A 12671-nucleotide genomic window follows, 5' to 3' on the forward strand; every position below is an offset into this window, starting at 1 on the left:
TGACCAGTAATAAAGATTTTGCATCTGGAACTTAAGTCCTTCACTGGTTCTTACAGCAACAAATCTCAATTGCTCTCAGTAGCTATATTGGCCCTGCTACATGATCAGCAGTAAAAAGTAGTAAAAATTATTTTTGTCAGTAAGATAGGCAGATGTGACTCAATATATACGTCTGTTGAGTTAGAAGTTTCCATTTTTACATAATCCTCCTCCTCTGCCCTAAATGTGCTTTAGTTCTGTTTGTGTGTGTATGTATATATTTACCGTTTTTTTGTTTTTACCCTCTTAACCTCTGGGACACTCAAAAGAGATTTAATATTATTCAAATAAAAAGTTTCATCCTTATTATAGTCCACCTATATCATGTGTTGACTATTTTTCTGTAATTCCAAGTCTCTGTCAGCGATGGTTGCCACCAGTGAAGGGTTTGTACGTTATTGGCCCAGCCTTCTGCATGAAGGTTCCTATACGGAGACTTTTACAGACTTTGGCGGCTCTCTGTGCAGTTTTCTAACAGCTGTTAAGGTATAGTACAAATTTTGTTTACATCATAAGTATTAATTTGATTGCTAACTTAGAAACAGGAAAGAGTATTTGGAGCATCAAGTCTTAAACCCCTAGGAACTTTAATAAACTAAACAGTTGCAGAGTGAACTATGTGACCTCATTATGGATAACTTCACAGAACTGTCAGAGAGGCGATACCACCGTGAGTGAAAGCAAGATCCCTTTCCTCACAAAAGTTCCAGAATATGACAAACATGAACAGAGAATTATTTTGTGCATGAGCTTGTTAAACGGGATATATTTTTTTTATAAATCCTAGTTCAGAAATTAGATGTAAGAGGAGTAAACTGCAAAGATAAAATGGTGGTAGGACTACTTGTATCCTCTTTTTAACGTGTTATGTTTACTAAGGAATTGTGAATTTTTTTTCACTTAACTAAATGAACAATTACACGTAAGTGTTTCAGATGTCAGCAGATTGACCGTGTTGGAAAATGTTTTACCTGTATTTTGCAACTTCTAAAACCTGGCACATCTGAAGTCTAATTTAAAATAAAAATGATTTTCCTTTTAGGGCAGAATTATTATATTTATATGTAACATTTTTGATTAGCAGTGAGTATTAAACGTCCCAAAACAACACATACGTTCTTGTTTTAACTTAAAAGTCTAGTAAAAGAATTAAGCATCTGTCAGAAAATGAAAGCAATTGAAAGTGTGTGTGCAGGCACCTCAGACTTTGAAGCACTAGACTTGCTAAACTGAGACTCAGGAAAAGTTCAAATGGAACTATACCACAGCATTTTGAGAAGTGTAAACATTTGTTTGAAAACATTACATGGAATTTTAGCTTTGCAATTTTGTTGACTGAAATGCAATTCCGTAGGTGAAATCTTGTACAGTGTTTAGAAGATTAATCATTGTTGAACTCCAGTTTAATATTTGTTTGATACAGACTTCTTTCAATACTTCTAAGTAATGTGTCTTTCCCAGTATGGGCTATATTCATCTCCCATGTAACACTATTGAAGTTAATGACTTTCCCCAAGAGGTGAGCCTGTCCCTGTCCTCTCCACTACTGTTGCCAAATAGTGCTGCATTTCGTTTTACAACAATGTGGCATCTCTTTACAAAAACTACATTTCACTATTACCAAAATCCTTTTTAAAAGATACTGAAATAAGTCTGACAACATAGTCTGATGGATATTTTTCCTTATGCAGTTAGTTGTGATGTGTCCTACTTAGTTAGGTCAGGGCACTTCAGTGAAAACAGCAAGCTACCCTGGAAATAAAATTTTGTTATGGAGCAGAGCAGTTCCTAGTAAGAAGATTAGGAAAATGAGCATTAAGTTCACAAATAATAGTTGGTAAAAATGTTCATTAAAGGTGGACTATTTTTGTGATCAATAAAACAGTTTTTTCAGAAAATGTCGTAAAATATTAATTTAAACATGCGTAACCTAACAAATATATTGTGTGCTATATGCCATAATTTAGCCTTGGAAGAACTATAAATAGTTGTTAAAAAGCACTACTTCTGATACATTTCAGTTTTTATGTAATGCATTATAATTCCAGGTAAGAGCACGGGCCTATTGAAAAGCTGACATTTTTAACCAAGTGAAGTTTTTCCCAGGCTTTTACAGCCAGCTGAGCTTTAAATTAATTTGCTGGAAAAAATGTTTCATGCTATATCTCTGCTAGCCCTCATTTTCTTTGTAGAGTAGCAAGGATGGCTATGTTCCCAGTCCTGTTTTTCTCCTGACCTGGTACAAATAATCCTTATTTGACAGTATTGTTGCTGAAAGTGGTGGTGTGTCTTTTATGTGTCTAATGTAGAGATTTTTACTTTTTGTAAGGGAGGAAGTTTTGTTTTATCATCTTCAAGGGGCCAGCTAGTTCGATTGATACCAGACAGTTCTGGTAAGATCCATCAGCATGTCCTGCCACAGGGACAGGGCATGTTTTCTGGAATTGGCCGAAGAGTCTCCTCTCTCTTGGGGATTTTGTCTCCCAGTAATGATGCTGCGGTAAGTTCAAGAAATAGATTATTATAAATAGATTTTTTTAAAAGAAATTATAATGACGTGTTCCAACTTGTCTCACTCCTTCCTTCCCCTTTCACTCACTGCTACTTAAGGACATACTGTACCAGGATACAGAACATCTGAAAACCCACTCCATACCAATTATATTCACAAAGGCTTAAAAAGAAATACTTTACAGCAGTGGTTTTCAATCTGTTTTCATTTTTGGACCCTAAAAAATTTCGGATGGAGGTGGAAATCCCTTTGGAAATCTTAGACATAGTCTGTGGACCCCAGGTTGAAAACCACTGTTCTTTAGTAACGACAATCTTTCGCAGACCTCTTCGACATAGTCTGTGACCCCTAAAGAAAACCACTGCTTAATAGCACTGATGTAAACAGAAAGGAATAATTGTCTTGCAACTGTTTTTTAAATTTCCTCAGAAATCATAGCATCAGTGTGCTCATTAAATGATCTGCATCCAGTATGATCACTTGGACTTGAGTCCTCAACCTGATTTATGTTCCAGAATTAGTATTTCTTATGCTTCCCAGAAGATTCCCTGCACTGCGTTTGTCAAACACCAAGTGGCTTAAAGCCTAGAAAACTGGAGTCTACTACTGTCCCTCCTATTCGTTTTGTTATAGATTTAATCCCTGTGGTAATTGAATGTCAAAAGCAAACTATACTTGGTGGTCCTATCTAGATTTGGTATTTCTCAACAGCCTGTGGCCCTTTGTTTATTTCGTGGAGTGGCATTAGTCTTACACAGCATATTGTCTTCCTTTCTGGTCCATACCAGACTTGAACTAGCAGTTTAATTGCTGAGTGCTTGTGTATTTTTTAAGATTTTCATCATAGGAAGACTAATTTAAGTTAATCAAAAGAAACTTCAGTGTGTGCTTTACTGTGCAGTATTATCATTCAGTCAGGAAATGCCAAGTTAAGGTTGTATGCAGTGTAGTGGTACTTGTATATTCCAAGAATCTTTAATTATATGTTCACTTACCATATATCAAATATAACATACAGTTTTCTATAAAACTAGATGTGTGGCATTTTGTAGTTTTGTATATATACTCTGCTTGTGCTGACAGTCTCTGAAAGTCACTTACATACAAGATGAGCCCCATACAAGGGTGAGCGATGAATGAAGCAGGCCCTGTGTCATTTTGCTGCAGGTGTTATATATTATCATTTTTCAAGGTTATATGGACATCTATTTGTATTATTTGTGACTTATTTTGTGATCATATTGTCGTGCATATCCATAAGGAAGGACATAGTTAACTTGCATGTGAATATTAACTTTGGCATTTTCTGATTGAGTTCTTAACCGTACAAACTCATATTAAACAAACCCCAAAGAACCTGTTAAGTTACACATCACCAAAACATCCTATCCCATGCACCTTACTAGAGTCATAGGAAAAAGTACCCTTTTGTCTATCTGAAGAGCTGCAGTTTTTAACATTCAAATGCACAAAGACTCATGCAGTCACTTCTGTGGAGACCTTGCCTCATTTCTTGTGCATCTATAACATGTTTACTTCATTAGGCAAATGTTCTTTCAGGTCCTTGCATCACCCAAAGCACAATTTTTAAAGTGTACATTGACCTATAGCCTGGTGTACACTTGAGATGTGCAGAGAATGGTGCAGGCAAATTGAATGACAATGGAGAAAACTATTAGTAACTCATAGGTTCTCCCTAGATAAAGGGTTGCCAGTGGTTGTGGGTCAACTCAAGTTTTGTATGTGAATTTTACAAAAGCTGGAGAGGAGCATGAGATATATTTTTGCTATTTTTTTTTTAATCCCATAAAATGACTTTCCATCTGGAATTATTTTGATACTTAAATTTTGTATCATAGTTAAAGCAGAGATTGTAAACTCTTTCGGGCAGGGACCATTTTTTTATCTTTGGTTATATCAGCCCCCTTGCACAATGGGGTTCTGGTCCATGAGTAGGGCTCGTAGGCACTACAGTAATACAAATAATAATTGTCAAATTGAGCATCCATATGTCTTATCAGATTGAGTGGAGTGGCACAATATATCAGAATAGTAAGAACATACTTTAACCGACAGAGCTTGCTTTTTTTTTTTTTATTAAATGCAGCTTTCTAGTGTTCTTTGGACAAAGAGAGATCAAGCTTTTATGCACTGACCAGTTCAAATTTAAACAAATGGGAGATAGACGATTCTACTGAACGTCAAGTTCTCAGCTGGGATATCAACAGAATCCTTAAAGAACACATCACAGATGCAATTTGGGTAAGAAGCAGTACACTTGAAAAATAAATGACATTGGTAGTTAGCTGATTTATTTCTGTCACTATAATTAGTGTCTTTTACAGGGCTCTGAAAGTAACTATGAAGATATTAAAGGAGGAGTCAATGTTCAATATTTGGATTTGCAACGAAACCGGTAGGCATGAGCATTCTGCCTAGCAAGAGATGAACCATATGCTGATTTGATAAGTGCTTTCTATTTTCCTACATTGTTTTATATGCAGATTATTGGGATTTTAATTACTCTGAATGCTGTTGGTGACAAAACAGGCACCTCAGTGCAAATAACTAATTGTACTAGATTGTGATGGCATTAGTAACTAGTAATTAGGTTTTTAAAAATTCTTCACCCAGAATAACTCTATTAAGGTTCTGTCATTTCATGATAATTTTCTTTGCAGTGTTTTTTTCCAGGAGGCTGGGTAAGCCAAATATAACTTCTGTATAACTTCAAAATAACTGGTCTGTGGCTTCTATTGGTATTACTTAAACAACGTGATGGGAATTTAGTGTTCCACATATTTTCAGTTTCTAGAAACCATTGTTGCATTAAGAGCATTAAAACAACAAAATACTCCATATATCCCCTTACTGTTTTAAGTTAGAGACTAAAGTTCCTGTTTAATAAAAAAGACACTTTTCTAATACTGTTGGATACCTAAAAATATTATTTATGTAGCGTTCTACCTATGTTCCTGTTTTCTGAACCATGGTGCTTGTACTAATGGTGTGTTGCTTTTTCAATGAATAGTGATGGACTGGTAATTTTGGCTGCAGCATGGCATCTTGGAGACAGTCCATGTCTCACCTATTACACTCTCATAACAGTGGAGGATAAAGGTTACCACATGTCTGATGATGTTGTTGTGGAGGTCACCCAATATAATCCACCTTTTCAGGTATGGAGTCATTGGACGTTTGCTCTAACGTGAATTTGGAATTAGTCTTGAAAATAATGTAGACAGGCAACATTTTTGTGTGTGTGTTTTATTTTCCTCAGAATTAATATAAACAGCTTTTGATGAGAGCAATACCTAAAGTTCAATGTAAAATATTTAGATTTCATGTAAAATATATAAAGTAAAAACCCACAGAAACTCTCTCCTTTTTCAAAGTGTTATTGCTGAGATATTCCATACTGTTTAGGTTTACTATCTTGCCCTCTACATACTGCCATCTATGTCTCTGTTGTAAGCAGTTTTATTATAAAATCAATTTTGCATGAATTATGAAGTAATTCATCCTCAGGGTCTTGAATCTGAAGGAAGAGGCTGAAGGAATTTTGCTGAAAATGGACAGCTAATACAGAAAAAATTAAGAGTAAAACTTAGAGCAGCGGTTCTTAACTGGGGGTCTTTGGCTCCTTGGGGGTCTGCGAGCCATTTCAGGGGGGTTGCAGGGCCTGTGGCCAAAGCCCCAAGCCCCGGCACCCCCCATGGGACCAAAGTCCTGGTGCCCTGGCACTCCCCCTGGGGCTAATGCCCCGAGTCCATGGGCAGATTTGGGTGGTTATGAGGGGGCATTGCCCCCCCAAACTGCAGTGCCTTACCCAGAGTAGGGAAGTCATGGGAGCAGCTCCATGCCTGCCCCACTTCCTTCTCTCCTCCAGCCCCCAAGGCCCTGCCCCCTGGCCGGGTTGGAGGCTGTAAGCTGGAGCTGGGCAGTGTGGGGCAGCTGCTACTCTGGCTGGTGCCATGTAGCTGGCAGCCATGGTGTTCCCCTGTCTCCTCCTCCTTCTGCTGCTGGTGCCTGGGGTTGCCCCCTTTGACTGCTTACGCAGCTGGTAAAGGAGAGCAGCAACCGCAGGGTGGGGAGGCTCTCCAGGCACATAGCCCCTAGCTATCCCTCTCCCTGCATTCTGAGCTACTCCCCCCTGCCTACACACAACATCTAGCTGCCCCCTGCCCTCTGAACAGTTTTCAAACTTTTTGAGCTGAGCCACCCCCTTTGAGTTATAATCCCCCTCCTCCCCCACCCCCCGACAACCCAGACAGGCTGGGTGGCCTGCTGAGGTGAGTGGCACTCCCTCCCTGCCCCATACACCCCCAATAGAAGTCAAACTATACCTATGCTTGAGGGCCCGGCGGACGGAGCCCCAAGTCCCCCCACACTGGGCCCTGGTGTTTTTATAGCTTGTGGGGGAGGGGGCCTCAGAAAGAAAAAGGTTGAGACACCCCTGACTTAGAGGTTAAAAGCTATTGTTGAGGTAGCTTTTAATTTAAAGCTTGATCTTTGTCTTTTTAGAGCTTTTAAAGCAGTTAAAATAATATTGAGTAAGAAGAAAAAAGGATACTTGAAGAGCATTTCAGCCAAATATGAATCTTCTTGTCTTTATTTTAAAATGTAATCTTTTGTGAGATTTGGGCAGTACCTGATTACATGGATTTGTATGCCATAGATCAGTGATATTCAGACCTTAGTAGTTCAGGAGCCGAATTAGCAATCAGCATTACCCTAAAGAGCCTCAGCAGTGTGAATTCATTGTTTCATTTACTATAGTACTATATTTTTATTTTTAAACAGTATGACAGGGGAAATATAATATTCTCACAGCAAAATGACTGACCAAGTATTATTTTATCAGCTACAATTGGTTAATAACATAGTAGAAGCATCCTGTTTGGTTAATAACTTAGATTGGTTAATAATTAAATCAATGTTTTAATATCATGTTCTGCAAAGAGCTGCAGTAGTCTCATTAAAGGGCCACTTGTGTCTCGTGAGCCTCAGTCTGAGTATCACTGCCAGAAATTGTTTTATAGGGTATCTTGTGCTGTATATATTGAACTAATTTTCTAATCTGCAGTTGCTGCTTTATTTTTTGTACCTTGTACTGATGCTCAGCAAAGCCAGGTGAAGGTTCTGAATTCCATCTAATATCACCAATATACATACCCTTCTTCCCCTCAGATGCAATCATATGCTCAAAAAAGAGGCTTTGCCTCTGCTGCTGTCTGGCTTGTTTGATATTTTGGAACCTCATGCTTTTGATTAGAACTGAAAAACCAGACCAGATTTGAATTTAAATTTCCTGCTTCTGATGGGGTTTTTTTTTTGGTCAGAATCTTAGCTTTTAAATAATGTATATAGTCTGTTATCTGATACATCAGTCTGCTTTACTAGCCTCTCTAATACCAATAATCTTGAATATCTCTGATTAATTAAACCCATCTATAACTAGTTTTCAGCGATCAAATCTTTAATTACAGATGTTCTGAAGATTTCTAGCAGAAATCTGCGAAGTGTCCTTAAAGTATATTTGCTTACACAACTGACACTTCACAAAAAATGTTTCATGAAGTGTCAGTGTCTCTTTAATTAAGCTTTTATGTTCATGAATATTAGCTTTGACCTAACTTTATAAGGCTGGTATTTTTTCCATGGTGTCAATTTTCAAATTGGTTCTTACATTAGGAGGAGTGTCTAATGGCTGCTGAATTACTGATTTGTTCATCTCTTTTCTATCCTGGTGAAAATATACCTCTATCTCTTTTGGAGTTAGCAGGTAGATAAAACAGATCTTAAGTATTCAAAGCAAATTAGAAATAGAAACTGGGATCCTTTTAAAATAAATTTGTGATAGATGTCTGTCATGTTAAAATTAAGAAAAGGAAGATATTCATGTTTGTACAACTTTTTTTGAACATTTTTAAAGTGCTGTATTAAGTGTTAAATATTGTTTATTTGTATATTCTGTCATTCTTCTGGACACTTGTAGTCTGAAGAACTGATGTGCTGTTTCGTGGTCCCAGACTTCTTTAACCATGCTGCCTACCTGTACACTGAAGATGAGGTCTTTGCTTGTTCAACTGGAACTGGAAGAATTTCTTTACCACAGGAGAAAATTATATTTGGTGCACAAGGTAATAGCAATAGGAAACTTAATTTGTATTAACTCACTTAGTTAACCATATTGACAAAAAAATTCTTCTTTGATTTTAATTATTTCCAGACTGCATTTAGATTGAGCTATCTGTTTTGGCATTCTGTTCCTTCATTCAAGGATCCCCAGTTACCTCACAACTAAAATTGAGGCAGCATGGGCTGATGGAAAGAACAAAGGTTTGGCAGTCAAAGGTCTGAACTCTAATTCAGTTGTTGCCGCTAGTTCTTTCTCTGACCTGCAACCAGTCACTTTGCTTCAGCTTCCCTGTCTGTGAAATGTATAAGGATAAGTTGTTTGTGCAAACAATTTTGAATATATATATAAGTGCTGAGTACGTTTTTATTCATATACTGCTTGAAAAAAGTCTGGGATTTTACTCTAAAAATGGGATTGAAACTCGCTTGAGAGGAGACAGACGGAAAATGAAAATAAGATGATATTGTGTAACTGTACATAGGAGCCCTATTTTTAAATACCACCGAATCTTGCTTATTCAGATAAACTTTAAGGTCAGAACGAACCATCATGATCATGACCTCTGGCACATTGCAGGCCAAAGAAGCTCTCCCACCCACTCGTATAATAGATCCCTAACCTCTGGCTGAGTTATTGAAGTCCTCAAATCATGATTTAAAGACTTCAAGTTACAGAGAATCCACCAAAAAGAAAAGGAGGACTTGTGGCACCTTAGAGACTAACAAATTTATTTGAGCATAAGCTTTCGTGAGCTACAGCTCACTTCATCGGATGCATTCAGTGGAAAATACAGTGGGGAGATTTATATACACCGAGAACATGAAACAATGTGTGTTACCATACACACTGTAAGGAGAGTGATCAGGTAAGGTGAGATATTACCAGCAAGAGAGTGGGGTGGGGTGGGGGGGGGGACCTTTTGTAGTGATGATCAAGGTGGGCCATTTCCAGCAGTTGACAAGAATGTCTGAGGAACAGCGGAGGGAGGGGAATAAACATGGGGAAATAGTTTTACTTTGTGTAATGACCCATCCACTCCCAGTCTTTATTCAAGCCTAAGTTAATTGTATCCAGTTTGCAAATTAATTCCAATTCAGCAGTCTCTCGTTGGAGTCTGTTTTTGAAGTTTTTTTGTTGCAGAATTGCCACTTTTAGGTCTGTAATTGAGTGACCAGAGAGATTGAAGTGTACTCCGACTGGTTTTGGAATGTTATAATTCTTGACATCTGATTTGTGTCCATTTATTCTTTTACGTAGAGACTGTCCAGTTTGCCCAATGTACATGGCAAAGGGGCATTGCTGGTACATGATGGCATATATGACATTGGTAGATGTGCAGGTGAACAAGCCTCTGATAGTGTGGCTGATGTGATTAGGCCCTGTGATGGTATCCCCTGAATAGATATGTGGACACAGTTGGCAACGGGCTTGTTGCAAGGATAGGTTCCTGGGTTAGTGGTTCTGTGGTGTGTGGTTGCTGGTGAGTATTTGCTTCAGGTTGGGGGGCTGTCTGTAAGCAAGGATTGGCGTGTCTCCCAAGATCTGTGAGAGTGATGGGTCGTTCTTCAGGATAGGTTGTAGATCCTTGATGATGCATTGGAGAGGTTTTTAGTTGGGGGCTGACGGTGATGCTAGTGGTGTTCTGTTATTTTCTTTGTTGGCCTGTCCTGTAGTAGGTAACTTTCTGGGTACTCTTCTGGCTCTATCAATCTGTTTCTTCACTTCAGCAGGTGGGTATTGTAGTTGTAAGAACGCTTGATAGAGATCTGTAGGTGTTTGTCTCTGTTTGAGGGATTGGAGAAAATGCGTTGATCGCAGAGCTTGGCTGTAGACAATGGATTGTGTGGTGTGGTCTGGATGAAAGCTGGAGGCATGTAGGTAGGCATAGCAGTCAGTAGGTTTTCTGGTATAGGATGGTGTTTATGTGACCATCGCTTATTAGCACCGTAGTGTCCAGGAAGTGGATCTCTTGTGTTGACTGGTCCAGGCTGAGGTTGATGGTGGGATGGAAATTGTTGATAACTCTGGTGGAATTCCTCCAGGGCTTCTTTTCCATGGGTCCAGATGATGAAGATGTCATCAATGTAGTGCAAGTAGAGCAGGGGCATTAGGGGACGAGAGCTGAGGAAGCGTTGTTCTAAGGCATCTAAATGTTGGCATACTGTGGGGCCACGCGGGTTCCCATAGCAGTGCCGCTGATTTGAAGGTATACATTGTTCCCAAATGTGAAATAGTTGTGGGTAAGGACAAAGTCCAGCCACCAGGTTTGCCGTGACATTATCGGGGATAGTGTTCCTGACAGCTTGTAGTCCATCTTTGTGTGGAATGTTGGTGTAGAGGGCTTCTACAGCCATAGTGGCTAGGATGGTGTTTTCAGGAAGATCACTGATGGATTGTAGTTTCCTCAGGAAGTCAGTGGTGTCTCGAAGATAGCTGGGAATGCTGGTAGCATAGGGCCTGAGGAGGGAGTCTACATAACCAGAAAATCCTGCTGTCAGGGTGCCAATGCCTGAGATGATGGGGCATCCAGGATATCCAGGTTTATGGATCTTGGGTAGCAGATAGAATACCCCTGGTCGGGGTTCCGGGGGTGTGTCTGTGCAGATTTGTTCTTGTGCTTTTTCAGGGAGTTTCTTGAGCAAATGGTATAGTTTCTTTTGGTAACCCTCAGTGGGATCAGAGGGTAATGGCTTGTAGAAAGTGGTGTTGGAGAGCTGCCTAGCAGCCTCTTGTTCATATTCCGACCTATTCATGATGACAACAGGACTTCCTTTGTCAGCCTTTTTGATTATGATGTCAGAGTTGTTGCTGAGGCAGTGGATGGCATTGTGTTCTGCACTGTTGAGGTTATGGGGCTTTTCACAATTTCAGGCCCGTGCACGTCGGCGGAAGCACTCTATGTAGAAGTCCAGTCTGTGGTTTCAACCTTCAGGAGGAGTCCACCGAAATCCTTCTTTTTGTAGTCTTGGTAGGAAGGTCTCTGTGGGTTAGTATGTTGTTCCGAGGTGTGTTGGAAATATTCCTTGAGTCGGAGACGTCGAAAATAGGATTCTAGGTCACCACAGAACTGTATCATGTTCGTGGGGGTGGAGGGGCAGAAGGCAGAAATTTACCATTTATACTTGTTTAAACCTGCAAGTGACCCCTGTTGCAAAGGAAGGCTTCTCTGCAAACCAAATAAGTCTCTCTCTCCACCTGGAAATTTCATTCCACTTCTCATCAAAGATTTGAGTGGAGCACTGTAGTGAGGTCTGCTATTAGTGTTTTATGGTACAGTTCTTTTTACTAGGATAGTATGGTTTATAACATAAAATAAAGGTGGACTTACTTTAATATGTGAGACTATTTTATAAATCTGTGCTTTAGATTTTTTCTAAAATTAGGTTTGTTTGCTTAGCTATTCCCTCATATCATTTGGTAATCTGCAGTGGGTCTTATCGTTTGTTTGAATGATCGTCTGTTGTGAAGTACTGCTGTTAGCTGGTTCATGAGAAAACTTAGTAAATGTCTACGTGAAGATAAAGCTATGAATGCAGCATTATATGATCATTTTATTTATTAAATGTCTGGTTTTCCTTCCCGTTAGGAGATAGCATTTTAGGAGCAGGTTGCTACACCGGAGTTCCCATTTTTTTCACCAGAAGAAGTGGGCTTGTGGCCATCTTTTCTAGGGAAAATGTGTCTGTGCTTCCTGAAGACCTTGAGGATTCCCTGTCATCTTCTGTAGCTGGACCAAACAATGAGGTAATATTTAGTATGAAAATTCAGAATCTCATAATGCAAAAAGAAAGTGTGCCTAGAGTTTACTCACATTTTCATTCACAGAAAATTTTAATTTTTTTATAGATCTAAGCTGAAAACAAATTTTCAAAATCGAGAAACAATTTTTAGAATATTTTGAAATTCCCAGTCAAATTGATATTTGTCAGCCAGCTCTACTCATTTGAATAATGTGCTATTTTAATTCTCCTTTTTTAT

The 12671-nt window shown here is 38.9% G+C and overlaps 1 protein-coding gene across 1 annotated transcript in view; it reads left to right on the forward strand.

Annotated features, from left to right (window-relative positions):
* NUP133 (nucleoporin 133) overlaps nt 1–12671 on the forward strand; it is a 62894-nt gene that overhangs the window by 12119 nt on the left and 38104 nt on the right. Inside the window, 8 exon segments of the mRNA XM_037895233.2 lie at nt 394–525; nt 2369–2539; nt 4659–4674; nt 4677–4813; nt 4897–4967; nt 5583–5730; nt 8550–8694; nt 12280–12437. Of these exon segments, the coding sequence (XP_037751161.1) occupies nt 394–525; nt 2369–2539; nt 4659–4674; nt 4677–4813; nt 4897–4967; nt 5583–5730; nt 8550–8694; nt 12280–12437 (978 nt within the window).

The sequence above is a fragment of the Chelonia mydas genome, chromosome 3, assembly GCF_015237465.2.
Source record: "Chelonia mydas isolate rCheMyd1 chromosome 3, rCheMyd1.pri.v2, whole genome shotgun sequence".
Taxonomy (NCBI): Eukaryota; Metazoa; Chordata; order Testudines; family Cheloniidae; genus Chelonia; species Chelonia mydas.